At 49.6% G+C, this 25798-nt stretch overlaps 1 protein-coding gene across 1 annotated transcript in view; it reads left to right on the forward strand.

The window, feature by feature from the left end:
* Window positions 1-21054, forward strand: part of MTCL2 (microtubule crosslinking factor 2) — a 62473-nt gene extending 41419 nt beyond the window's left edge. Inside the window, exons 7-15 of the mRNA XM_080925110.1 lie at window positions 3367-3492; window positions 5189-5419; window positions 5655-5759; window positions 6627-6794; window positions 8560-8802; window positions 12356-12427; window positions 13301-13371; window positions 14529-15879; window positions 20523-21054. Coding sequence (XP_080781236.1) covers window positions 3367-3492; window positions 5189-5419; window positions 5655-5759; window positions 6627-6794; window positions 8560-8802; window positions 12356-12427; window positions 13301-13371; window positions 14529-15879; window positions 20523-20672 — 2517 coding nt within the window. The 3' untranslated portion in view covers window positions 20673-21054. The remainder of the gene's footprint in view (window positions 1-3366; window positions 3493-5188; window positions 5420-5654; window positions 5760-6626; window positions 6795-8559; window positions 8803-12355; window positions 12428-13300; window positions 13372-14528; window positions 15880-20522) is intronic.
* The last annotated feature ends 4744 nt before the right edge of the window (window positions 21055-25798 follow it).

Genomic DNA, 25798 nt, shown 5'->3' on the forward strand with positions numbered 1-25798 from the left:
TCCTTGGCGGGGGGGGGGGGGGGGAGTCAGGAAAGCGAGGGAGTTGAATGGCCTTGAGAAGGCCACCCAACAATTGTGTAACCTCTGATGTCTGTCTTGATGGATCTGACTTAAAGTCCCTGAGATCAGGAGTCCAAGCAGGCCAGTGCAGCATTCTGATGGCGAGCGTCACCAAAGCTGTACATTCTGCAACATATAAATCTCAAAACAACATTTTAGCATCAAGATCTCTTTGTTTGTTTGATTGTCTTGAATCTAGTTTTTAAGGCGATCTCCCTCGATCAAATCTGATCCATATAATAATGACAGAAAGAAAAAACCCTTCCTAATTAGCATAACCCTTAGTCGGCAACCAGAAAAGCTTGTATCTTGTAATCTCCCCCAGAGAAATAATATTATGACAAAACTTAAGACGACACCCGTTTTGAAAATTAAAATAATATAAAACAAATGAAGTAACTAAAACACTGTATGAGCCTATTCTTAGGCCTCTAATAATCTGTCATGTTAGGAAATCAATTCAAAATTCCCGTGGCTGCAGACCTTAATATACCATCCTTAAAGTAAACATTTATAAATGTCTGTCTGTAGGAAGTAGGCAGCTTTTATCTATTATGTTCTCTGCTTGGAGCGTCAGACCGTCACTCATTAACCACTTTTATAATACATGTCAGCCTGGTGCTACAGACTTCTATTGGTTAATAGCTTCTTTAAAATTTATTTATTTATTTTATGTATATCAATACACTGTAGCTGTTTTCAGACGCACCAGAAGAGGGCATCAGATCCCATTACAGATGGTTGTGAGCCACCATGTGGTTGCTGGGAATTGAACTCAGGACCTCTGGATGAACAATCAGTGTTCTTCTTCTTCTTTTTTTTTTTTTTTTTCTTTAATTTAACAAGTTTCTTTTTAAAGATTCAATTATTTATTTTATGTGAGTATACTACAGCTGTCCTCAGACACACCAGAAGAGGGCATCAGATCCCATTACAGATTTACTCCCGTAAATTGTCAGATTTGTCACAGAGAAGAGCAGAGCCCCTCGTAGGGTTGATGGCCCAGCCTCTATGGGTGAGGATGAGAACAGTGTCCATGATAAGTCACATGGGAACTTGAGTGCTGAGTCACTGTGCTGGTCTGGTGGCATGGCCTTAGACTCGTCCACATCCCATGGGCCCAGCTTTCCTCTGCAACACTTATAATTACTAGACTTACTAAGATTCTCTGATCTTCAGAAGTTCCCTGTCCTCCTGAGCCTGGGAAGCTCCCTGGAACCGAAGGGCCAAAATCTCTTGTGACGTGGTCTGGGTGTCCTTGTAACCATGGTGAAGGAGGAAGAGGAAATCGAGCCAAGCTGCAGTGCTGTGTACTCAGCCTGCAGAAGACCATAGCTTTGATCTCCAGTCAAGAGATGGGTAGACACAGAGAAGGGGATGGAGAGGAGGAGGAAGAAACATTCTGAGATGCTTAGATCTCATCTTCTGATAAGAAAACAGGCTTGTTTGTGTCGGCTCATTTACACATGGACAGGGTGCCAACCCCTAGTTCAAGACCGACGTGCGGTGGCAGGAGCCTGACTTCTATGTAAGAGTTGTTTGTTTCTTTGTTGAGCCAGGGTCTCAGTACATAGACTATGCTTTCCTCAAACTTGCCATCCTCCAGCCTCCAGCTCCCACCTGCTGGGATTACGGGCATGTGACACCTTGCCCAGATCTGCAAAGATTTTTAATACGGAACAGGTGTACAAGACATGCCTCAGATCACTGCAGAGACAGGGCCAAATTATTTTGGCTACATATTTTTTTGACAGCAGGACACCTGCTATGCCTGGGACCATTTCCACTTCTCTGTGCAGTATGTTAGAATCAGCATTCCTGTTGCCAGAAATCATTAATACTTTTTGTGTGTGCGTGTGTGTATGTGTATGTGTGTGTGTGGTCTCACTGTGTTGCTCATGCTGGCCTCAAACTCACAGGTTCTGGTGATCCTCCTGCCTCATGCCTACTTATCTCATCTAAAAAATTTTGTTACTTGGGTATAACAACAAAATAGTGATGGATGGGGCTACAGCTCAGTGACGAGGCACTTGCTCAGCATTTGCAAGGCATGCATACACATGCACACATACATGCACCCACTTTCATGCATACACGCATGCACCCACTTTCATGCATACACACATGCACACACATGCACACACTTTCATGCATACACATGCACACATACACACATGCACGCACACATGCACACACATGCACACACACATGCACACACAGAGACAGGAAAAGGCAGAGAGGGAGAAGGGAAGGACTTCTCTCCCTTTGGTGCTTTAAGACAGGGTCTTGCTGTGTAGTCCACGCTGGCCTCAAGCTCATGATCGTCCTGTTTAGTAATTAGCGTCTAGAATCATAAGTCAACTCTAGACCTCTCTGTTCCCTTCTAGTCTCTGTCTAGACCTATAAAAGAAGAGGTTTTAACATCACTTTTTACATTTATTTATTATTACATATTTCTATGTATTTATTTAGTGTGTTGGTATGTACACATGGTATATAAGTCAGAGGAGAATTTATAGGAGTTGGTTTGTGGGTCCCAGGGATCAAACTCAGGTCCTGTGTGATCAAACTCACACACCTTTATCTGCTGAGCCATCTTGCTAGGCCAAGAACAAATTAACTTCATTTAGCTCTAAATGATTTAAAAAAAAAAAAAAAAAGATTTATTTATTTTATTTCATATATGTGAGTTGCTCTCTTAAGACACACCAGAAGAGGGCATCAGATCCCATTACAGATGGTTGTGAGCCACCATGTGGTTGCTGGGATTTGAACTCAGGACCTCTGAAAGAGCAGTCAGTGCCCTTAACCACTGAGCCATCTCTCCAGCCCTGCATCTAAATTTTTAATTATAAACAATGAATTAGCTATGAATGGCAAACACCTATAGCCCCAGTGACTTGGGGGAGCTGAAGCAGGAAGATACCTTGAGCTCAGGAGTTTGAGACCAGCCTGTGAAAAATAATGAGACTTTATGTTAGAAATAAGTAATCAATTACATATAATCAATTAATTAAATCTAATCCATTAAAAAGACTCTGAACAACTTTGTAACTCAAAAAGTTTAGTTTTCACAGGATTTTTCTTTTTTTGCAAATAAGTTTGCAAGAGAAATATTAAAATTATATTGAGAGGATTTGACATGTATTGTTTCATTTAATTGTCCTGATGACCCCTAGGTAAGGCCAATGATGGCCTGGTAGAGGACACTCCCGGCCAGTGTACTGTTGGTTCCCTGCTACTGTTATCATTTAACCACAGCCTGTGTCTTCTCCCTCCTCCTTGTCTGGCCCCCTCCCCACGTAGATTAAGGAACTTCAGTTGGTCCTGGCGGAGGCCCATGACAGCCTCAGGGGCTTGCAAGAGCAGCTGTCCCAGGAGCGGCAACTCCGGAAAGAGGAGGCAGACAGCTTCAACCAGAAGATGGTCCAGGTGTGTTTGTGCCACTTTTTTTTTTTTTTTTTAACCTACTACAACTTCTCTCAGAAGGGAAGGTAAAGGAGCCATGGAATAGCTCTTTGGTAGAACACTTGTCCAGCATGTGAGAGGCTCTGGGTTCTGTTCCTGGCATAGGAAGAAATCAAACATTACTAAAAGCAGGGTCCTCAGGAGGGAATAACACTGGGGGAAACCCAAGCTTCCCCACTCCTGTGCCCTGCCAGGGTATCGCTGAGTTTGTGGTTGTCAGCAGCTAGGCTGGGCTGGCTGGAGCTATGTACAGGATCTTAGCTGTGACGATGAGCCTATTTAATCTTTCTTTGTTGTGTTGGTTTGCTTGTTAGCTGTTTATTTGGTACAGGGTCTCTCTATGTTGCCTTGGCTGCTGTTCACTTGATATGTAGGCTGGGTTAATTCTAACTCACGAAAATCCACCTGCTTCTGTCTCCGGAGTGATGGGATCAAAGGCATTCATCACCATGCCTGTCTCTGTTCTCTCTCTCTCTCTAATTATTTATTTCTTTCATGTATGTGAGTAACACTGTAGTTGTCTTCAGTTACACCGGAAGAGGGCATCAGATCCCATTACAGATGATTGAGAGCCACCGTGTGGTTGCTGGGAATTGAACTCAGGACCTCTGGAAGAGCAGTCAGCGCTCTAACCACTGAGCCATCTCTCCAGCCCGTTTCATCTCTTTTTAAAAATTTTTTCAAAGACTTTTTATTTTTAATTACATGTAGATGTGTGTGTGTGTGTGTGTGTGTGTGTGTGTTTTCATTGTCTGTGTATGTGTCTGCAGAGACCAGAAGTGTCAGGTTTCCCAGGAAGTGCAGCTAGCCCCCAGCCATCTCTCCAGCTCCTGTTTCATCTCTTGGCCTCAGTTTCTTGTCCGTATCAAGCTTGGCTGTGGATCAGTTTGATAGTTCTGTAATAGCACGTATTCAACCTTAGCGTTGGGCTGTTGAAATGGGTAAAGACGCTTGCCACCAAGCCTTACAACTCGAGTTTGATCCCCAGGACCTGCACAGTGAGAGAGAACTAACCTGCTCTAGTCTCTGAGCCATGGCAGCTGTGTCCACCCATACACATAAGCAAATGTAAAACGGAAAAAAAAAACCCACCTCACTGGACAGCTCATGTAACCCACCTTGCACACATTATGGCCTGCAGGCCCCAGACTCCTCCCTTGGGAGATACTGTCACCGCTGCTGTGGAGGTGGCACATGGTAGGACACGCTGAAGAGGCCGAAGGACTGCAGACAGGAGCACGGAGCTGACATGCTTTGCCCAGAGATAGACATCCCAGGCCTTTGGCTCCCTTAGCTGTGAGCCAGTGTTGCTCCTCAGGATGCTTCCTGTTTCTCAGTCTTCCTTAACCCAGCATGCCTCTGCTCTGCACCCACCCTCTCTGCAGTCCCCACTTACCAGTGTGAGCACTTGGGAAACATCTGATGTTCTCTGTAGGTGCTCAGAGTATGGTGGCTGGAGATCGGTCCTCAGGCTGTTTGCTCAGGGCTTTGAGATGGGATCCCTCCCTGGCACCTGGGCTCACCTCTGACACTATGCTGGGTGGCTGCTGTCGGTAGAAGCCCTGGCAGGGGTCCCCAGTAGGCACTTGGCCTTAGTGTTCCTCTCTTGTCTGAGTCTGGAATCAAGTGGGGCCTGCCTCGCTCACTCCTGTCCTGACAGCTGAAAGAAGACCAGCAGAGGGCGCTGCTGAGGCGGGAGTTTGAGCTGCAGAGTCTGAGCCTCCAGAGGCGTCTGGAGCAGAAGTTCTGGAGCCAGGAGAAGAACATACTGGTTCAGGAGTCCCAGCAGTTCAAGCACAACTTCCTGCTGCTCTTCATGAAGCTCCGGTGGTTTCTGAAGCGCTGGCGGCAGGGCAAGGTTCTGCCCAGCGAGGAGGATGACTTTCTGGAGGTACAGTTGAGCATAGTCTCAGCCTGGGGCTGGAAGAAGGGGAACATGGGATGTGAGTTCTGCTTCTCTGCCTGAACAGTGCCCGGTGGGGAAATGGGTCACAGTTAGGTACGGGAAGTCAGTGACCGGCTCTGGTTCATCCTCCACGGCTGTGTCATCTCCTTTCTATCTGGACTGCTTGCTGGTGTCTCCAGACTTTGAAGGCTGAGCCTGTTGATGTGGTTTCTCAAACCAGGTGAACAGCATGAAGGAACTGTACCTGCTGATGGAGGAAGAGGAGATGAATGCCCAGCACTCGGATAACAAGGCCTGCACCGGGGACAGCTGGACCCAGAACACGGTGTGTTTAGCATCTTCTGGTCCTACCTTACCTGTGTGCACCTTACCCATTAATGAGCACTTCCTGCTGTCTTCTCAGCCCTGACTGGACACAGGGTTGGTAGGTGGTTATTGCCTGGATTCTGGCCCACCAGTTGCTCAGTGCTAGGGGGCCATCAGTCAACTCAGGGTAGTGACAGAAAGGCCAGATGTCACAAGAAGGGGAGCAGTTAATCTGTTGTATAGGAACCATTGTTAGGGAAGGTGGTCCTATGTCGCGCATTTCCGTGGGTGAATAGGGGCTTGTCGAATTCAAAATGGAAAAAAGACTGTATAGAACCTAGAGGTCAACATGTACAGAGGTGGGCAAGGTGTGCTGGGATGACGCTGGCCAGCGGGACGTTGTGGGAGGGTAAGATACTAGGCCAGGGTCACACAAAGAGAGGCCTTAAGTAAGAACTGTCAATCAAGCCACAGGTCGGAGGGGGCTGTGGAGTCATCCCCACCAGGGTTCTACAGTGAGCTGGGGTGGAGGCAAGGATTTGGGAAAGGGGGTTGGAATCCAGTCTGGTACCATTTGAGGGGCTCCATGAGGCATCAGCTAAGGAAAGAGAGACCTGCAGCTGGGGGCCTGCAAAGCCTAGGAAAGGCGGTCTTGTCTTTTGCTCTTGCATTTGGACAAGTTCCTATAATAATAGAACTTGTGTATGAGACTTGTGGCTCAACTCAACTATTTAGGACAGGCCTTCAGCCCCACTTCACTGGCGAGAAGACCTGATGGGCCCCTCTGAGGCTGCTAAGGCCCCAGCTGGACTGCTGGGTGAGTCAGCTGTGCCAGGAGCCTCTCTGCCTTCACAAAGTTCCTGACCAGGCCTTACTCTGTCAGCAGCCTAATGAGTACATCAAGACCCTGGCCGACATGAAGGTCACCCTGAAGGAGCTGTGCTGGCTGCTCCGGGACGAGCGTCGGGGTCTAACGGAACTTCAGCAGCAGTTCGCAAAGGCCAAGGCCACCTGGGAGACAGAGCGGGCAGAGCTCAAGGGCCATGCCTCACAAGTAAGCCTCTCTGTTTGTCAAGGACATCCCCTCCCTTTGCCCAGCCCAGATCTGGACAGTCAGGTCTCGGAGGAGGGTGCTAGGATGTACTTCACCACGCACCCCAGAGAGAGTGACAGGAATACAGGCTGCACTCTGGACTCACAGGGTGCTTCCACGCCCGCCTGCACGCCACATCCAGCATGGCTTCTGATAGAACTGGCCAGGGTGTTGAGAGAGCGAAGAAAAGTCAGACAGACGCAAGGGTATACAGAAAGCTGGGATCAGGTGATCTGGACTTGCTGTGGAGAAACCAAAGTGCTCTGGAAGCTCAGCCTATTTATTATGAAGCTGATTAGAGCGCCAGGGGTGGTTATTAATGCAGAGAAACCAGGAGGCGGGATTATGGTATACAACAGGATCAGGGGACAAGTTCGACTCATCTGGGCAGGAGCACTCTGTCTCCAGGCTGCAGATAGTGGAGGGGGCTGCTGTGGTGGACATCTGCACACACTGTTAATCACCCACACACAAAGGAAGGCTTTGCCTTTTCTCTCTAAGCCTCACCCTGGTGGTGCAAATGGCTTTGCCATTTCTCCATGGGCCCAGCGGTCACCGGGTGTTTTGGACCTGACTGTGCCCATGTCAGGAGTGTACATAAGCTCGGGACTGACTCACTTAGGCTTCCTTTGCCGTCACGTCACACCCGTACTTGGTAACAGGCTGCGTGCTCCTGCCTGGGCTCCCCTGTCTACCATCATTTGCTTTCTTCTCTTCATAAGGACTCCCAACCCCTTCTAACTGGCTCTAATGTGTTCCTCATACTCAAATAGGTTTACCCTCCAACCCGAGCCTGACTAAAGGAGCTTTCAGCAGCATCCCCAGGGGTCTGGTATCTGCCTTTGGCAAGATGTTTTCCCACCTTTGGCCCAACAAATGGGAAGGCATGTTTTCCATTCAGAAAATGCTCTTTCTGCTTCTACAGACTGGACTCCTCCAGCACATCTTGGCTTCAGGGTGTCTTCCTTGTCATCTGTGGCCATGGGAGACATGCATCCCGAAGGTTTCTGCTGGCCAGATGGCCAAGCAGGCCCAAAGGAGTTAGGTTTCTCTCCTAGGTATTAAGTAGCAGATCTGCCCTTGCTCCCTAGGCTTCCTTGTTCCCATGGGTGTGTTTCCATCCTCTCCTGCTGTGTGTCTCCTTGCTTTCTCCTGAGCCCTGTGCTCTTCCTCACCCTGTGGATGTCAGCCTCCCTTCCAGCTTCACCTTCCAGCCTTGCCCTAGGCCCCCTCACTGCTTCACAAGCCCAGCCATTCAGGAGCTCTTGCTGTCAGAGCAGCCTCGTAAGGATCAGTACTCTCAGATCCATGGGGCCAATGAGTCTTTAGGCTGTATGTTTCTTTCCTGCCTCCCCATGGTGAGGTCTGGTCTGTGCAGCACCTCTGGGACAAGGTGGAGCCCAGCTTTCAAGGGGGTATAAATGTCCTCTACCCATGGAAACTGGTGCTGCTGGTAAGAGTTGATAAATGTCATTATCAGTAGCTGGGAGCTTCTCCAATTGTAGCAGGATGTGGAATGCTTACCTAGCCCCTTGGAGCCTCAGTAAGGGACAGGAAGTAGTGCTTTGCTTACAGAGGCTTAGGAAGAGAACATTGGGTTCAGGGTCTGTCCTGTAAGTAGAACGGGGTCCATAGCATGGAGGGTTCCTGAAGGCCTCCCCGGTACCGGTTTGAAGCCAGTGTCCGGCCCTGCTGCCATCCAGTCAGCTGGCACTTCTTCCTACAGGAGCTGAAGGCTGGGAAGGGTGCCAGCGAGAGACCCGACTGGAAGGCTGCACTGCAGAGAGAGCGGGAAGAACAGCAGCACCTCCTGGCTGAGTCCTACAGCGCCGTCATGGAGCTGACCCGGCAGCTGCAGATGAGCGAACGCCACTGGAGCCAGGAGAAGCTGCAGCTGGTGGAACGGCTGCAGGGAGAAAAGCAGCAGGTGGAGCAGCAGGTGAAGGAGCTGCAGAACCGTCTCAGTCAGGTAAGGAGGCCCAAGCTCAGACAAGGCCGTGAGGGTCAGGCCCTTCCCTCCACAATAGGCCTCTGGCCACAGTGGTGTTTGCTTCCTTCGCTCTTACATAGCAGCCTCATAGAACGCCTTACGGCTTAGTAGCTGCAATAAGGAAGTGCGTTTGTTCTCACCTCGAGTTCTCGCCGAGCAGGTGTCAATCATGTGCCCATCATTAGGGCCTATCAAGACCTAGGACCCAAAAGGGGAGAGCCCAGAGTGATCCCCATAGGAAAACTAGACTCCTCTGATCAGAGAGGGAAACCAAGAACTAAATATTGCAAAAGACGTAGTCCGTCTGCCTCCCTCCGCTTTGATCTGTAGGTATACATCTGTGGAGGGTCTTCTGTTTGGTTTGGGTTTCACTAACTGAGTCTTTATGTTCCTGCATGTGCACTTCCTTCTTCCGAGGAGAACCTTGCTCAGTTAACTGCTGCTTGCGTTCCATTCATTCCACACTGATAGAATCCAGGCACCGTGTTTTACTTGGAGCTGGTAGAGCACTGGCCTAGCATGCATGAAACCCTGGGCTGGGATGCCACGGGAGCCAAGTGGCAGCTCCTGCCTGTCATTTTGGGGGAGGTAAAGGCAGGAGAATTAGAGGTTCAAGGTTATCATCCTCAGCTACGTAGTGAGTTTGCAGCCAGCCTGGTTTACATGAAACCCTGTCTCAAAAAACCAAACAAGCAGAAAGCAGCCCCCTTCTGTAGTCTGTAGTATGCACGTGTGTATGTGTACAATATTTACCATGCTGGATTTACGAGCTCTCACATGGACAGAGAGCAGGTACAAGCAAACTTTAGGGGGAGCTCCCTACTGCTCGTGTGTGTGTGTGTGTGTGTGTGTGTGTGTGTGTATGTGTGTATGTGCGTATCTTTGTGTCTCTATTTGAGTGTATTTGTCTCTGTGTCTTGTGTGTGTTTGTGTGTGTCTGTCTGTGTGTATCTGTGTGTTTGTATCTCTGTGTGTGTATCTGTGTGTGTGTGTGTAGTCAGAGCATCGTGCAGACCGCTTTGCTTCTTCCGTGTCAGTTCTCATGACCCTCCAGTCTTTGAACTCACCCAGTGAGGAAGGTTTGCATCCCTCTGAGAGCTACGGCCTTTGTATGTTTTTCAGAATGCTATCTTAAACCCTCTCAGCCCTGTAAGGCTACTGAGAGAAAAATGAGCCAAAATATCCTGCTTCTGACAGGACAGAAGTATGCCAAACCCCTCAGGTCCGGTTGATTTCTTTAAAGATTGCCTTGTTTTGTTTCAGGTGGGTGAGTGCTCTGCTCACTTACATGCATGCCTAGTGTCCTCCAGTGTCAGAGTTTTTGTAACTACAGTTGTAGATGGTTGTGAGCTGTCATCTGGGTGCTGGGGACTGAGCCTGAGTCCTCTGGAAAAGCAGCAAGTGCTTTAACTGCTAAGCCGTCTCTTCAGCCCCAACATCTGGCAGATTCTTGATCTGAACTGACCCCTGCAAAGGGCTAGGTTTTCTCTAGTACCACACTCACTAGCTGACAAACATTATCTGGTGGTTACCCTTCCTTGGTGTCTATGTGTAGCAAGTTCAGTCTGCTACACCCACAAATCAAACCACATCCCCTGTGCCATGGGGAAAGCTGGTCAGAGCATCTTTTTGTACCATCTGTCCACTTCCTGTCTATAGATTCATCATCATCATCATCATCATCATTTTGGTTTTTTGAGACAGGGTTTCTCTGTGTATCTCTGGGTGTCCTGGAACTTGCTCTGTAGACCAGGCTGGCCTCAAACTCACAGAGATCCTCCCTCTGCCTTCCAAATTCTGGGATTAAAAGCATGCACCATAACCACCGGACTTTTAATATCTTTTTTTAAATGATTTGGAAATCATTAAACCAAATCTGTGCCATGCTTAGTGAGGTGCCAGCACATCACCGGGACCTGCCAGCTCGCAGGTGCCCACTTCTGTACTGCATTTCCCAGCAGGGACCTTGTATGGAATTTGTTGGCTTCCCAGCTCTGGTCTCCTTTTGATATCAATTTTCTTCCCTCAGTTCCAACCGGGACACCCAAGCTGCATCTATATTTTTTATTTTTTTCCTTCTTCCTCCCTTCCCTCGTCCTTCCTTTTTTTATTGGTTTGTTTTGAGATTCTATATGTCTTAGTACTTGGCTCAGACCAGCCTGGAGAGTTCTCCTGGCCCAGTGTCTGCAGAGCTAGGATCACAGGTCAGCCCCACATCTGTATAAATTGTGCTCTAGGTGAAGCTAGCCCCGTCTAGCAACCTGCAGAGCAGCAGATAGGAAGGGTGTCTTAGTCAGTGTTCTATTCCTGTGAAGAGTCACCTTGACCATCACATCTCTTAAAAAGGAAACATTTAATCGGGGCAGGTTAACCGGTCCAGAGATTTGGTCCCTTATGGTCACGGCAGAAGTCCATTATCATCATGGCAAGAAGCATGGTGACATGTAGGTGAGCTGGTGAAGACTTCTACATCCGGATCCAAAGGCAGCAGGAAGAGAGTGACAGTGAACCTGGCTTGAGCATTTGAATTTTATTTAAACCACCACAGAGGGGCTCCTGTCTCTAATCAAATCCCCTCTGATCTCTGGCTTCATCTACACAAGGAGGATAGTTGTTCTGTCTTCCTGTCTCTCAGAGCAGCCAAGGGAATAAAAGAGTTAGAATGCCAGTGCTCCCAGGTCTCTGCCTTCCTTGGCTTACATCTTCATCTTTGATGACTGTTCATTCATGCTGAGGTGATTTTTGTTGTCCCCTCCCCACCCCCTGCATTCTGTTTGTCTTAAGCAAAATTTGAGACCTGGGTTCAAGTGCAAACAGGTAGCCAGCCTGTCCTGGTGTTGCTTAGGACTTCCATTGAACCTTGGGGAAGTAGAAGGCAAAGCCTAGTTGTTTTTTCAGAACTGAAAGGTTGTGGGGGGAGGTATGAGCCTTACTAACACTGGGAAAGCCTTGGGGGAAAGGAAGCTAGGGTAAGTCATCCCATGTGGGTGCCCGTTGTGAAGGGATGGAGGAATGCAAGCGAGGTGATGGTGTGGTCATCCCAGTTTGCTTGAACTGCTCACATCTGGGCCTTCTGTTGACTTTATCTTCTCACCTGATACATGGAGACGGTCACAGTCACACCTGCTTCACAGTCACACCTGCTCCTGTGGCTGCTGGGAGGACTCAATGAACTGATGTGCCCATGCACATGGATCCCCTGGAAGTGTGGTGCTCCAGGGAACACCTCAGGACTCAGCAAGATCGCAGCATGGTCCCTGTGTGAAGTAGTGACTGCCTGTCTGCCCTAGCTGTCCTATGATAGACTGGCCTGATCGAGTAAAGGAGCAGTAGCTCCTGTTAACTCTGTCAGCCAGGTCAGGAAGGTGCCTGCCAGGAGCTGCTTATTTCACTGGTTTCCAAATTCACCCTGTGGGGGCTCAGAGCTTCAGTCTACCGAGAAGCTAATGCCGGGCCCATGATGTGGTTATGTGGCCTGTAGAGTTGAGGCTGGGGAGTGGCCCTGCTCATACGCGCTCTTTGTCTTTCTTAGCTGCAGAAGGCTGCTGAGCCCTGGGTCCTGAAGCACTCAGACCTGGAGAAGCAAGACAACAGCTGGAAAGAGGTGAGGGCATCCCTGCTCCCCACATTGGCCCAGATTGTACCAGAAAATCCCTTGCTTGTGGGAAATGTGACAGGGGATGCTAACTCTGTCCCAGAAGCCACACCCTCCTTACACTCATGACTCCTGCCTATGGTTCTCTGCTGTGGCTGTCTGACCATGCCTGGGAGGAACTCCAGGCAAGTTCAGTTATATAAGCGAAGGCAGGCCTTCTAAATAGCTGTGTGGTCTTGGGTGAGTCACTCTCCTTCTCTGGGCCCCAGTTTCTCACTGCCCTAGCCTCAACCTGAGTGCGGTCAGTAGAGTCACAGCGGAGGATTCACACATAAGGTCAGGGAGACTGTCCATAGAACACAGAGCTGAAGAACAAAGGTTGCAAAGGTACCTCCTATCACCCCTCCTCGTGACAGCGTGACGAAATGACACACTACTCAGGATATGGGACTACAAAAGCCAAATGCCTATTCTGGGGAACTGAAGCACAGAAGGTTTTGAGGGGCTCACAGGGCTGGTGATGCACTTCTGATTTCTCATGGACCCCGAGGGCAGTGAGTGACTCTAGACCCAGTGGGGAAGATCTCACAATGGCTGTCCTCATCACCAACTGTACAGCAGCTGTCATGGAAAAAGTTCTGTCTCAAATGGTCCCTCTTTCTCTGACTCCTCTTTACACTCCAGATACCCGAGCCTAGCTCACATTGCTGTTGTAGGACACGAGAGGTAACGGTCCAGACGTGACCAGCGGACCCTTTAGATTGCTGACCACACCTAACTCTCCAGAGGAGAGAACTCATGGGCTCAGCTCCCATGCTGGTCTGCTGGCTTCTCCCGTCACACACTGGTCACCAGAACTGACCTTGTCTCTTCCTTTGACAGGTACGAAGTGAGAAGACCCACGACAAGGAGGGTGTTTCTGAAGCTGAGCTTGGGGGAACTGGCTTAAAGAGGTACTGGCCTCTCGTCCCCCCCAGTCCTGTTCTCTAGCCCACAGCTTTGACGCTCTTTACTCCCCTGCTCCGTGTGTCTACCCCCACCCCTGTGAGAATTGGGACAGCCACCACATTTTTTCCCCTGGGAGCCCCAGTCACTTGGGAACTGGAGAGCTTGGGACCATAATGATCACAGCCTGCAGTTTAATATTGATTCTGGGTATGGAAAACTGGGGCCTCAGCCGCACTTGCTGGCAAAGAAGCCGTTTGGCTCCTTTGGCGGTTCTCTTTTCCTCCCTGGAATTTGAATCATGGTAGATATCCATTTGGGGGATTATTGGTCAAGGATAGTGTTCCCATCGTTAAGATCCTCCATCAAAGGGCTGCAGAGATGTCTCAGCAGTTAAGAGCACTGACTGCTCTTCCTGAGTTCAAATCCCAGCAACCACATGGTGGCTCACAACCATCTGTAATGGGATCTAATGTCCTCTTCTGGTGTGTCTGAAGACAGCTACAGTGTACTCACATAAAATAAATAAATAATTTTTAAAAAAGATCCTCCATCAAAGAAGTGAGGGACAGTACAGAACATTCTAGAGGGAGGGAGGGAGGGAGGGAGGGAGGGAGTCGCTGGAGCCAGAGGTGTAAATTCTAGCTTGACCATTTCTGGCACTGGGACTTGGGTGCCTCCCTAGTGGGATAATTGGAGATGCTCCCCTAGCTGTACAGTGACCAGTCCTGTATGGTAGAGGACTCCAGTAGCAAACGCAACCATGTGAGATAGGGAATCCCTACGTGAGTGGGTCAAAGTAATTTCTAATGATCGATGGGGATGGGGAGATGGGGGTAGGGAGGCGGCCGGGATACTGCCAAGATAGGGCAGGTCCTGGGAGCCAGCAGAGGCCGGACCAATCAGAGTTACCCCAGCGAAGGTGTGAGTCCAGGTCCCGCCCATTGTGTGCGTTCAGGGGACTGAAACAACTGTTTCTAGCTTGCTCTGCCTAGAGGTTAACTGTGACCCTGGTGTTTGTGCTACTTAAACTTGTAGAGAGGGTTTGAACTGCAAGAGGTAGGCAAGACAGGCTTGGTCCCCACGTGCGTGTCCAGGTAAGTAGACTAGCGTGCTTGACACGTTGATTTCCATTAGTCCCGTTTGCTTCCTTTCCTTTCCCCAGGACCAAATCAGTCTCCTCCATGTCTGAGTTTGAAAGTTTGCTCGACTGTTCCCCCTACCTTGCTGGCGGAGATGCCCGGAACAAGAAGCTGCCCAACAGCCCTGCTTTTGCCTTTGTGAGTACTGAGCCGGTGGAGACCGAGAAAGATGCCAAGGAAAAGCCCGGGCTTTCCACCCGGGACTGTAGCCACGTTGGTAGCCTGGGCTGTCGGGAGCCTGCGGGGAGACAGATGCAGCGCAGCTACACTGCTCCAGACAAGACGGGAATACGAGTCTACTATAGTCCCCCCGTGGCCCGGCGCCTGGGGGTCCCTGTGGTCCACAACAAGGAGGGCAAGATCCTCATTGAACCCGGCTTCCTCTTCACCACAGCCAAGCCCAAGGAGTCAGCAGAGGCTGACGGGCTGGCCGAGAGCTCCTATAGCCGGTGGCTTTGCAATTTCTCCCGGCAGCGGTTGGATGGAGGATCCGGGACCAGCGCCCCAGGTTCCGGACCTGCTTTCCCCGCAGCCTTGCATGACTTTGAGATGTCGGGCAACATGAGTGACGACATGAAGGAAATCACCAACTGCGTGCGGCAGGCCATACGCTCCGGCTCCCTGGAGAGGAAGGTAAAGAGCACATCCAGCCAGACGGTAGGTCTGGCCACCGTTGGCACCCAGACCATCCGGACAGTCAGTGTAGGCCTGCAGACCGACCCACCCCGCAGCAGCCTCCATAGCAAGAGCTGGTCACCCCGCAGCTCCTCACTTGTGTCTGTGCGCAGCAAGCAGATCTCTTCCTCCCTGGACAAGGTCCACTCTCGCATTGAGCGGCCATGTTGCTCGCCCAAGTACGGCTCACCCAAGCTCCAGCGGCGATCAGTGTCTAAGCTGGACAGCACCAAGGACCGTAGCCTGTGGAACCTGCACCAGGGCAAGCAGAATGGCTCGGCCTGGGCCCGCTCCACCACCACACGGGATAGCCCCGTACTGAGGAACATCAATGACGGCTTGTCCAGCCTCTTTAGTGTGGTGGAGCACTCAGGGAGCACTGAGTCTGTGTGGAAACTGGGCATGTCTGAGACCCGAACCAAGCCTGAGCCTCCAAAGTACGGCATTGTCCAGGAGTTCTTCCGGAACGTGTGTGGCCGGGCACCGAGTCCCACTACTGCGGCGGGCGAGGAGAGCTCCAAGAAACCGGAGCCCCTTTCTCCAGCCAGCTACCATCAACCCGAGGGTGTAGCCAGGCTCCTGAATAAGAAGGCAGCCAAGGCAGGTGGTAGCGAAGAAGTCAGACCCACCATGCTGTCCCAGGTGGGGAAGGATGGTATCCTTCGGGACGGAGATGGAGCCTTAATCCTTCCCAGTGAGGTACGGATGGACTTTACCCTTCTCTCAGAATGGGGGGTTAGCCTAGAAAGTTCAGACTCTTCTGTTTGGTGCTATTCTGTTTTGTCAGAGTCTCACATAGCCTAGGCTGGCCTTGAACTTTCTGTGAGCATGACCTTCCATTCCCTTGCCTCTGGGCTGGGATTACCGGTGTGGTGGTGACACCTGGTTTATATGGTGCTGGCGATTGTCCCCAGGACTTTGTGCGTGCTAGGTGGGTAAGTGCTCTACCATTTTAGGTACATCCCAAGACCCTCTTGGCTCTTAAACTCGGGGAAGGTATTTGTGTGTCTTAAAAGGTTTTGTTTTGCTTTTCTCTCCAAGAAAGGGTTTCTCTGTACCCTGGTCTCAGCAGGATGAGAGAATCTTCCGGAACCCGAGAGTGGGATGACCAACTCTGCAGCGTCTCCCTCTCCTCTTGCTCCACCTTTATTTTCTCCTATATCCTCTCTCTTTTCTTCTTTTTTAATATTTTGTGTGTGTGTGTGTGTGTGTGTGTTTGTGTGTTTCCCCTATGTGTCTGTGTGAGGGTGTTGGATCTCCTGGAGCTGGGGTTACAGCCAGTTTTGAGCTGCCATGTAGGTTCTATGACTTGATCCTGGGCCCTCTGGAAGAGCCAGTGCTCTTAACTGCTGAGCCTTCTCTCCAGTCTCTTGGGTTTTTGTTTTTGTGTTTTTATGTGTATGCATGTGAGTCTGCATGGGTCTTTATGCCTCATGTGTATGCAGGTACTTGCAGAGGCCAGAGGGTATCAGATCCCCCGAAACTGGAGTCACAGGCAGCTGTGTGTGCAGCCTGGTGTCAGGAACCAACTTCTGGTCCTCTGCATGAACAGAAAGTGCTCTTAGCTGCCAAGCCAGCTCCAGCCACACTCTCCTCTTGCATCTGCCTTAACGGGGCTGGTGAGATGGCTCAGTGGTTAGGAACAGTGGCTGCTCTTTCAGAGGTCTTTCAGCCAACCCCATGGTGGCTCACAACCATCTATAGGGAGATCTGATGCCCTCTTCAGGCAGGTGGGTCTATAGCCAGCAGAGCACTCATACATTAAATAAATAAAATAACTTTAAAGAGGATCAGGCAAATCTGATCAAGTACCTAAAAGACATTGACTTAAAACCCTCTGTCTCAGTTTTGTATTTTTAGAAGAAAGAAACAGGTTGGTTGAACCTGGATGAGCTGTACTCTCCTGTTCTAGTTAGCTGCGGGTCCTCTGTGGACTTAAGGAGGGCTCTAGGGGGAAGTACGGAACTCTAGGGAAGGAGCAGTCAGTGTGTATGACGTGTGTGACACTCAACAGGCCAATTCTGTTACTGCACACGAGGTGCTTTCCAGTTTTTCCCTCTGATAAAGAATGCTGTACTGAATGAACGAACGTCTTCATACAAAAGCTTTCTTAAATTTACATTTTAGAGCCCAGAGGTGGTGGTTCACACCTTTAATCCCAGCACTCAGGAGGCAGAGGCAGGTGGATCTCTGTGAGTTTGAGGCCAGCCTGGGCTACATAACAAGTTTCAGGTCAGTCAGGGCTACATAGAGAAACCCTACCTCAAAACAAAAACCAAACAAAAATTACATTTCACATTATTTCACTAAGTTTGATTTACAGATATAGGATTAAAGAATATTTACAAACGCATAAGGCATTTGATGTGTTGTCAAATAAATAGTCTTTTAGAAGAGGTTATCTAGATTAGGGTATAGCTTAAATACGTCTATAATGTCTGACACCCTAGGTTTAGTCCTAATACATTCAAGAAGGAGAGAGGAAGAGAATATAAATATATAAATGAATATAAGAATGGGGGGGGACTTTCAGTGTTAGGAGTCTAGCATAGGGTCTGGCCAGTGGTTTAGTTCCAGTCTGAGTCCCTGAGAACCAGGAAAGTTAATGACTTTAACCCAGTCTGAAGGCAGGCAGCCTCGTAGTCAGAAAGTGCCCTTGTTTCAGTTTAAGTCTAAGAAAAGGGACCAGCAAAAGGCACTTGCCACCAAAGTGATGATGACCTGGGTCCAATCCTTGGCGGCAGTAAGAAAACTGACCACAAAAGTTGTCTGACCCTGGTGGAGTAAGAAAACTGACTCATCAGACTTGTCCCCTGACTTCCTTTGCATGGATGCATACACATATATCCCACGTTGCAGAACAAATTGTTATGTTTTATAAAAAGAGAAGGAATATATTTGGATGTGTGGTACGGTGTGGGGGAAGGGGCGCCTCTGCAGGCTCATGATGAGGCATGTCCCTGAGGGACCAGCCACCATACTGTTCTGTGTACTCTATACTATTTTATAGCATAGAATACTATAATATAGTATAGCATAGAATAAAGTTTATCCAGGGAATGGAGAGGGGAGTTGAGTGGGTAGTAGGGACAGAAAGGCAGAGAGAGAGAGAGAGAGAGAGAGAGAGAGAGAGAGAGAGAGAGAGAGAACAAGCAGAGTCATAGAGGCCAGCCATGAGCACCTGGAGAGAGATGGTGGAAGGGAATGGTGGGTGGGGGTGGAAAGGACAGAGCTGGAGCAAGAAGGCTAGAGAGTAAGGAGGGGGCCAGCAGCCCTTTTTATAAGTGAGCCTGGCACACTTGGCTGTTGCTAGGTAACTGTGGGGTGGAGCCTAGACAAAATGCTAGGATAAATGAATAGATAGTTTTAAATTAGTAAAAAATAAAAGCAGGAGCAGAAATACAATGTCCTAGTCTGAAGGTCGTCAGCCATGAAGCAAGCATTTGCTTACTTTGGGGAGAGTCAGCCATTTTATGCTGGTTGATTGGATAAGATCCACTTACATTAAAGATGGTAATATTTGTTACCTGCCAATTTAAATTTCAGTATCATGCAAAAGCACCATCACGAGAACACCCAGAATGTTGGATTTGATGCCTAGTGCCCCATGTCTTAATAACCTTGAAATAAAATGAGCCATCCAAACCAGAAGTGACTGCCCACGTCTTTAACCCCAGTATTTTGGAGGCAGAGGCAGTGTGAGGCCAGCCTGGTCTACATGGCAAGCTCCAGACCAGCCAAGGCTACACAGTGAGACTGTTTCAAAAAAAAAAAAAACCAAAATAATAACAAATGCTGTTATGTGTTAAGTGCTAGGCAGGCAGTATGTTCTGTTTGACCTGCCCCTCACAACACTGAGAAACACACATGTCGTTCATGGTAGAGAGAGGAGATGTCACTTGCCTGGCAAGCGGCAGAGCTGAGAGAACAGTTGTGTTCTACCGCAGTGCCTTTCACCAAACAAGTAAGCCGGGCTAGTGGTACACAGCTTTATCCCAGCAGGCGGGAGGCTGAGGCAGGTGGATCTTTGAATCCAGTCTGATCTATGGCCAGAGCTACAGAGAGGAAACCTTGTCTCAGAAAAACAAATAATAAAGAAAAAGAATGAATCTACCTGGGGAGGAACATTTACCGGAAGTGATAGCACATGCCCTTAATCCCAGGACTCGAATAACTGACTGAAGCACCACAGGTTGAGGCCAGCCTGGGCTACGTAGTGAGTTTAAGGCCAGCTGGAGCTATGCGGTATGACCCTGACACAAAAAAGCAAACAGAGAGTAAGTTGGAGCTGAGGATGTCACTCAGTGGTAGAGCATCTGCCTGGCTCGCTCAAGTTCTGACTCTAGCCCCGGGGAGTGGGGGGAAGCAAATTGGAAAATATGTATTTCCATTCAGGAGAACACTATAGAGCCATTAAAAACAGAGACTCAGGAGCTGGGGAGATGGCTCGGCAGTTAAGAGCACTGGCTGCTTTTCCAGAGGACCTGGGTTCGATTCTCAGCATCCACATGATGGTTCATGACTGTCCACAACTCCAGTTCCAGGGTATCTTACACCAGACTCTAGGGGCACTCCATTCTTGTGGTGCCAAAACTGCCCAAACACAATAGAACAACAACAAAGAGAAATCCAACAGAGACTCAGACATTCACAGCAGCAGAAAAGCATTTATATTTTTGCAAGTGTGAAATAAGATCTGGGGATGATAGAGTGCTGGTCATGTGTCTCAGTCAGGGTTTCTGTTCCTGCACAAAACATCACGACCAAGAAGCAAGTTGGGGGGGAAAGGGTTTATTCAGTTTACACTTCCACATTGCTGTTCATCACCAAAGGAAGTCAGGACTGGAACTCAAGCAGGTCAGGAAGCAGGAGCTGATGCAGAGGCCATGGAGGGATGTCACTTACTAACTTGCTTCCTCTGGCTTGCTCAGCCTGCTTTCTTATAGAACCCAGGTCTACCAGCCCAGGGATGGCTCCACCCACTTGGATGGGCTGGGTCCTCCCCCTTGATCACTAGTTGAGAAAATGCCTTACAGCTGGATCTCATGGAGGCATTTCCTCAACTCCTTTCTCTGTGATAACTCCAGCTCGTGTCAAGTTGACACACAAAACCAGCCAGTACGTCATGTATGTGTAGAATGTTGAAAATGTCAACCTTGGACACTGTCTGCCTTCTCTGGGCCTTCCAGACTTCTTTAGAATGTGGACCCATTGCTGCCCTGGTAGGAATAACATGGTCTAGAGCAGAGTTTCAGCCCCTGAGACGTGGTTGCGGCCTGGCTCCTGGGTGACTGTAGCCAAGGCCTCAGGTTGCTCCTGATCTCCTTCCTGTCTCTCCCCAGGATGCCGTTTGCGACTGCAGCGCCCAGTCGCTCGCCTCCTGCTTCATCCGGCCATCCCGCAGCAACACCGTCCGGCACTCTCCTTCCAAGTGCAGGCTGCACCCTTCAGAGTCAGGATGGGGTGGGGAGGAGAGGGCAGCCCCCCAGTGAGTCACAGAGCAGCCAAGCTCCCGCTTCAAGCAGCCCAGACCCTGAAGATGAGGCAAGGGGTCATGTCCTCGGCCTCAATCCATCCAAGAGGAACAGAAGCTGTGTCACTGCCAGAGAAGAGCTTTCACATTAAGGTAAAGCAAGGTGCCTTGCTGACTGCTGGAAAGTGACCTCTGATTCCCAGGGCGAGGCAGTCAGCATGGAGAAAGACCAAACCTGGCTGACCAGGATTGGGCCTCAAAAGCACCCGAAGAGCTCAGCAAGTCAGCTCTGGATCCTAAAGGGGGCTTGGAAACACCCACACCACTTCTTAGAAGGATCCAGAAAAAGGCATTTCTGGCCAGACTCCAGGAACAGGGCTGACAGAGATGCTCTCTACTGACCACATGTGGAGGAGAAGCCACTGAGAGGATTCCACTTTTGAGGCTCAGCTCAAGGCTTCCCACTCCCTCCTCTCAGCCCTACTGCTCTGGTTGCTGGGCCTTCTTGGAGTAGGGAAGGGGGACGTGATAGAGCGGAATTCAGGGCCAAGTACACTTGGAATCCTGGAGCCCTGGACCCCCCCCCCGGCCTGTGCCCACATGTAGCAAGAACTGGGAGGCAGGTAGGAGTATGTAGGGTTCAGAGTAGGAGGCCAGAAAAAGCTGACTCCTTTGTCATGGGGAACGAAGGTCCAACTTCAAGGAGACTCCATGAAAACAGAAAAGGGTGGCATAAATGCCTACATGCCAAGCCTTGGTCCCTAGGGCCTCTTCCTTGGTAGCAGGGATGGGTGCCACAGTCTTGCAACAGGCAGAGAGCAAAAATGCTCCCCGAGAGAGACTGTCGGTTCAGTCAGATAGGAAAGAGCGCCAAGAGGCCAGTGTCCTGGGACATAGCCCAAAACAAGGGCCTACATTGTTTATTTGAATTTTTTTCATACTATAAATATTTAAGGTGATTTACTTTATTTTAATAATTTAACTTACCCCCGACCCCCCTCAGAGCCCTAAGGTAATTTATTAGAGGCATTCTTGCCACTGGGACAGCGTGGGGCTTGCGACACCATGGAGTCCCCCATGTGGCTGAGGCAGCTCAGCAGCAGACTCGGGTCTCCTGGTTTTGTCAGAAGGACCCTTGGCAGACCTGGGGCTCAGCACCCTGTTCCTGTAACACCACTCACTGGTCTCAGAGCACTGCATTTTCCTCATCACCCGGTACTTGTCCCGCCCCCTCAGGCCTGACTGTAACTGCTTCAGACAAACGGCAGGCCAGAATAATGTCATCACTCTCCAGATATCCTCCATGGTCCTTTTCATCCCTCCCTCCCTTCTCTCCAACACCTTTTCTCATGAGTCAAACACAGATGACCGACCACAGCTCTGTTGCGAGCACGGTGACCCTTCCATGTTCCCGAAGTAAGAACTCGCAGGAAAACAGGATGGACTTGTAGAATGTTGTCTATTGCAGCTTTGCACATGGATCTGGGAGTGTCTACCAGCCTGCTAGCCTGTTCACCAGCCCTTCTCTTACTTAGCCTTATAGCCACTCATGGCTCCTCAAACCCAAGTTCTACTGCCTGTCCTTCCTAAACCCCTGGGAGTCGCCTGAACCACACCAGTATAACACTGCAGAACGGGGGAGGCTCACACACCTCGCCCCTTGGTGCCAAGGAACCGATTCCAGTTGTACGCATGTGATGTGCCACCCTCCTGTTCTTGGCTGAAGACCCGGACTCATCCAGGATGGATTGGCTTTTGTGCAGAGGTCCCCTCAGAAAGGCAGGGAGCCAGCTATATAGCTGGTTTGCTCCAGGACTAGGGAGATGCCTCTACACTCCCACCTACCTGTACCCAGGCTATCTTTTCAGAAACACCTGGGCCAGTTACCCAAAGCCCCTCGTCCCCATTCCCTATGGGCAGTATATCAGGGTCAGTGCTTTCCAGCAGCTGTTGTCTCATGCCCAGTAACTTGCATGAGCATAGTCAGCAGGCCAGGGGACCATGGGCCAGGTCTCTCCAGGATGCTACTGCTCTCTAAGAGGTCAGATGCCCCTCTAAAGTTATTTTTAGCTGAGGGGACCACACCAGGCCACAAGCCACCAGAGGCCTTCTGCCACCTCCCAGAGCTGCTGAGAGCTTGGGAGGCTTGGAGAAAAGTCCCCATAGTCCTGAACTGCAGGGCTTGGGGCCGTTCAGCCTTACCATCGTCTCCATGTGGGTGTGCATTTCCAATGTCTCAGCACCTGGCTCCTGTGGCCCACAACAGGTGTTGCAAACTCCAGGTCTTGTTTTTCAGTCCCCGTTTCTAATTCTTGCTTGCCACTGTGCAAGGCCACTTGTCACTGTCCCTATGGAAGCCTCTGGACATAGGGCTCGATGGGGTTGAAAATGTTCCATGTAAATATTGGTTTGGTTTGATCTTTAGCATTTTACTTGGTAACTGGTTTTGTTTTCTTTGGGGGTGGGGTGGAAGGGTTGGTTTGTAAATCTCTCTACTCTTTTGAAATGTAATTTCTAAATTTGTTTGTTTCTTCAAATGCCTTTTATGTCTTGGTAACATTCCCAAAGCAGAGAACTGCCTGACTTACACGGGCATGCCCCTTGAGGCCTGGGGTCATGGGAAGGAGCTCCACTCTTCCTCCTGTGTTCTTTCTGTTCACCTCTGCTTTCCCCCTCCCCCCACTCCTCCAGCTTCTACCCTACTTCCTGAACTAATGTCCCAAGTAGCCTTAGGGTCCCATCCTCTAAAAGATTGCCTGGCTTGTGCGGATAGGGTTGACACACATTGGCTGGGGACATGAGGGTGAGTTAAGTTACATGATCGAAACTAAAATATGTCTCAGCTCTTCCCATGGCTAAACCAAATGAGACTGGCTTGGAGGCTGCAAAGACTCGGAGCCCTTTGGGGCCCCTGACTAAACAAGGCAACAGCATCCATTTCCCTCTTCCCTGAAGCCTTCTTCCTGGTCCTTCTCCCACCAAGGCTAACTTCTCCCCCCAGCTCCCTCCTTAGTCTCTCAAGGGCAACTCTTGAAGGGCAGTTTTGACAGGACAGGGCTTACTTAGTGTTCTCATTCTACAAAGAAGAAAACTGAGCTTTTGCCCTGGACCAGGAAGTAATCAACTTTAATAGCTGGATTCTTCCCTGCTTTCTGTACAAACTCCCAGGGACACTGGCTAGATTCAAAGCATCCCAAACTCACCACTGCCAAACCCAGGGACAGGCTTTCGATTCCGGACCTTTGTTCCAGAGGCTAGTCCAGGGACCCACTGCACCCGAACCTCTGAGAGCAAGTTGATTGTGGAGATTTCTAGGCCTTACCACAGCCTCTGGACAGAGGTCCTATGGGTTTAACCCCCCTGGAGACCCGTAAGCACCAGTGACCAGTGTTTACATTCACAGAACCAGCCATTCCGAATCCCTGCATTCTGAGTCCATGCTCACAGTGTAGGTCCTGAACAAGAGCCCTGAGCACCCAGCTGTGATTTGGGGGGGTGAGGGTGTCTCAGACAAACTCTGCTTTGGGTTAAATCATTCCCAGGATTTTCAAAGGGCATCAAAAACAGTCTTCCTCCTTAGTCATATGTCTCATAAAATAACAAAGCTAGAAAGGCTGGTGGCACAGGCCTTTAATTCTGGCTGTTCAGGAGGCAGAAACGGAAGAATCAAGTTCAAAGCCTTTCTGGGCTATGGAGTGAGTTCAGGGTCAGCCTGGGCAGTTTTCTGAGGTCTTATCTCAGAGATTTTAGGAAGTAGCTCAGTGGTCCATGTTTGCTTCACATGCATGAGGGCCCAGATTCTCTCCCTACTGCTGGAAAACAAACAAAAGGGGAAGTTGGGCGACGCGAACTAAGGACGCGCGCGTCTCATTAGTAGATTGATTAGTGGACTTGGTATTACAGTCTCAGTAGTAGAGCGTTTGCCCGGCATTGCCAAGAAAAAGAAAAAAATTACTTTCCCAGTCACCTGCTATAATCCCCATAGTTGCACAATTTCAATTATACTTCCCCTGCTTTTTGTTTGTCTCGTTTTGTTTTCAGACATGATCTTGCTGTGTATCCCTGGCCGATCTGGAAATTGCTATGTAGACTTTAATTTTGTGGTAATTTTCCTGCCTCGGCCTCCCACGTTGTGGAATTTTAGGTGTGTGCCACCACACCCAGCCTTACATTTCATTCTCGAGTTTCCTACAGGCCATGGTGAGAAGAAAAACACGACAGGCCTTTATCCCTCTCGTCAGCCAATCATAATTACTCCCAGAAATAAACTAACTAACTAACGTGGAACCTGAGGTCTCTGATTGGTGTAAAACCAGGTTAGCCCAAGATAGGATGTGTTTTCTGGAAGATGATTTACAAAATAAGCTGCCAGCAGTTTGAATGACCTTGGCCAAATCACATGGCTAGTCTATGCCTCAGTTTCCCTAGCTGTAAAGTACTGTATAAATATAAGCTGTAAAGACGTTCTGTATAAATCTGGGTGAGTCTGACCACATGTACCCCTCCCCTCGGTGCCCTGGCTCTGGTGGTAGCATCTTCCCCCTTCCCTCATTGGCCTTAAATAGAAGGGACCAAAGGAGAACCTCACCAACCTGCTCACATTTTAAAACACCGCTGTCCTTTTGTGTGCGTATGCGAGTGTATTTGCACAAGCTGGGAATGAATGTGAGGCAAGCATCTTCCCACTGAGTTACTTTGAGACAGGGTCTCTTGTATCACCAGTTGGCCTCCAGCTCACTGTGTAACCGAGGACGAGCTTGAACTACCTTTCTGTCTATCACCACTGACATTTGCCACCGCCCCTGGCCTTAAGGGTCCTTTAAGTACATTCTCAACACTGTGTTAACCACCACTATCTCCAGAACTTCTTCTTGGTCCCAGACTGAAACACACACACCCCCATAATAATAATTACTAACTAACCCCTACACAGTAACTCCCACTTCTGCCCCAGGCCGGATGACCTCTGGTCTGCTTTCTCCCTCGTCACTGGCCTGGTTTAGGTGGCGGAGGCATGGGTACCAGCACATCCCAGAGTTCCTGACTCTCTGAAGATGCTATACACAGTGATTGAAGGATGGTCAGGATGTGCTGAATCTCCATCTTCATTGGGGTTCACTTCTCCTCACACACCTCCCCTTCTTT

This window comes from Micromys minutus (genome assembly GCF_963924665.1).
Source record: "Micromys minutus genome assembly, chromosome: 11".
Lineage (NCBI taxonomy): Eukaryota > Metazoa > Chordata > Mammalia > Rodentia > Muridae > Micromys > Micromys minutus.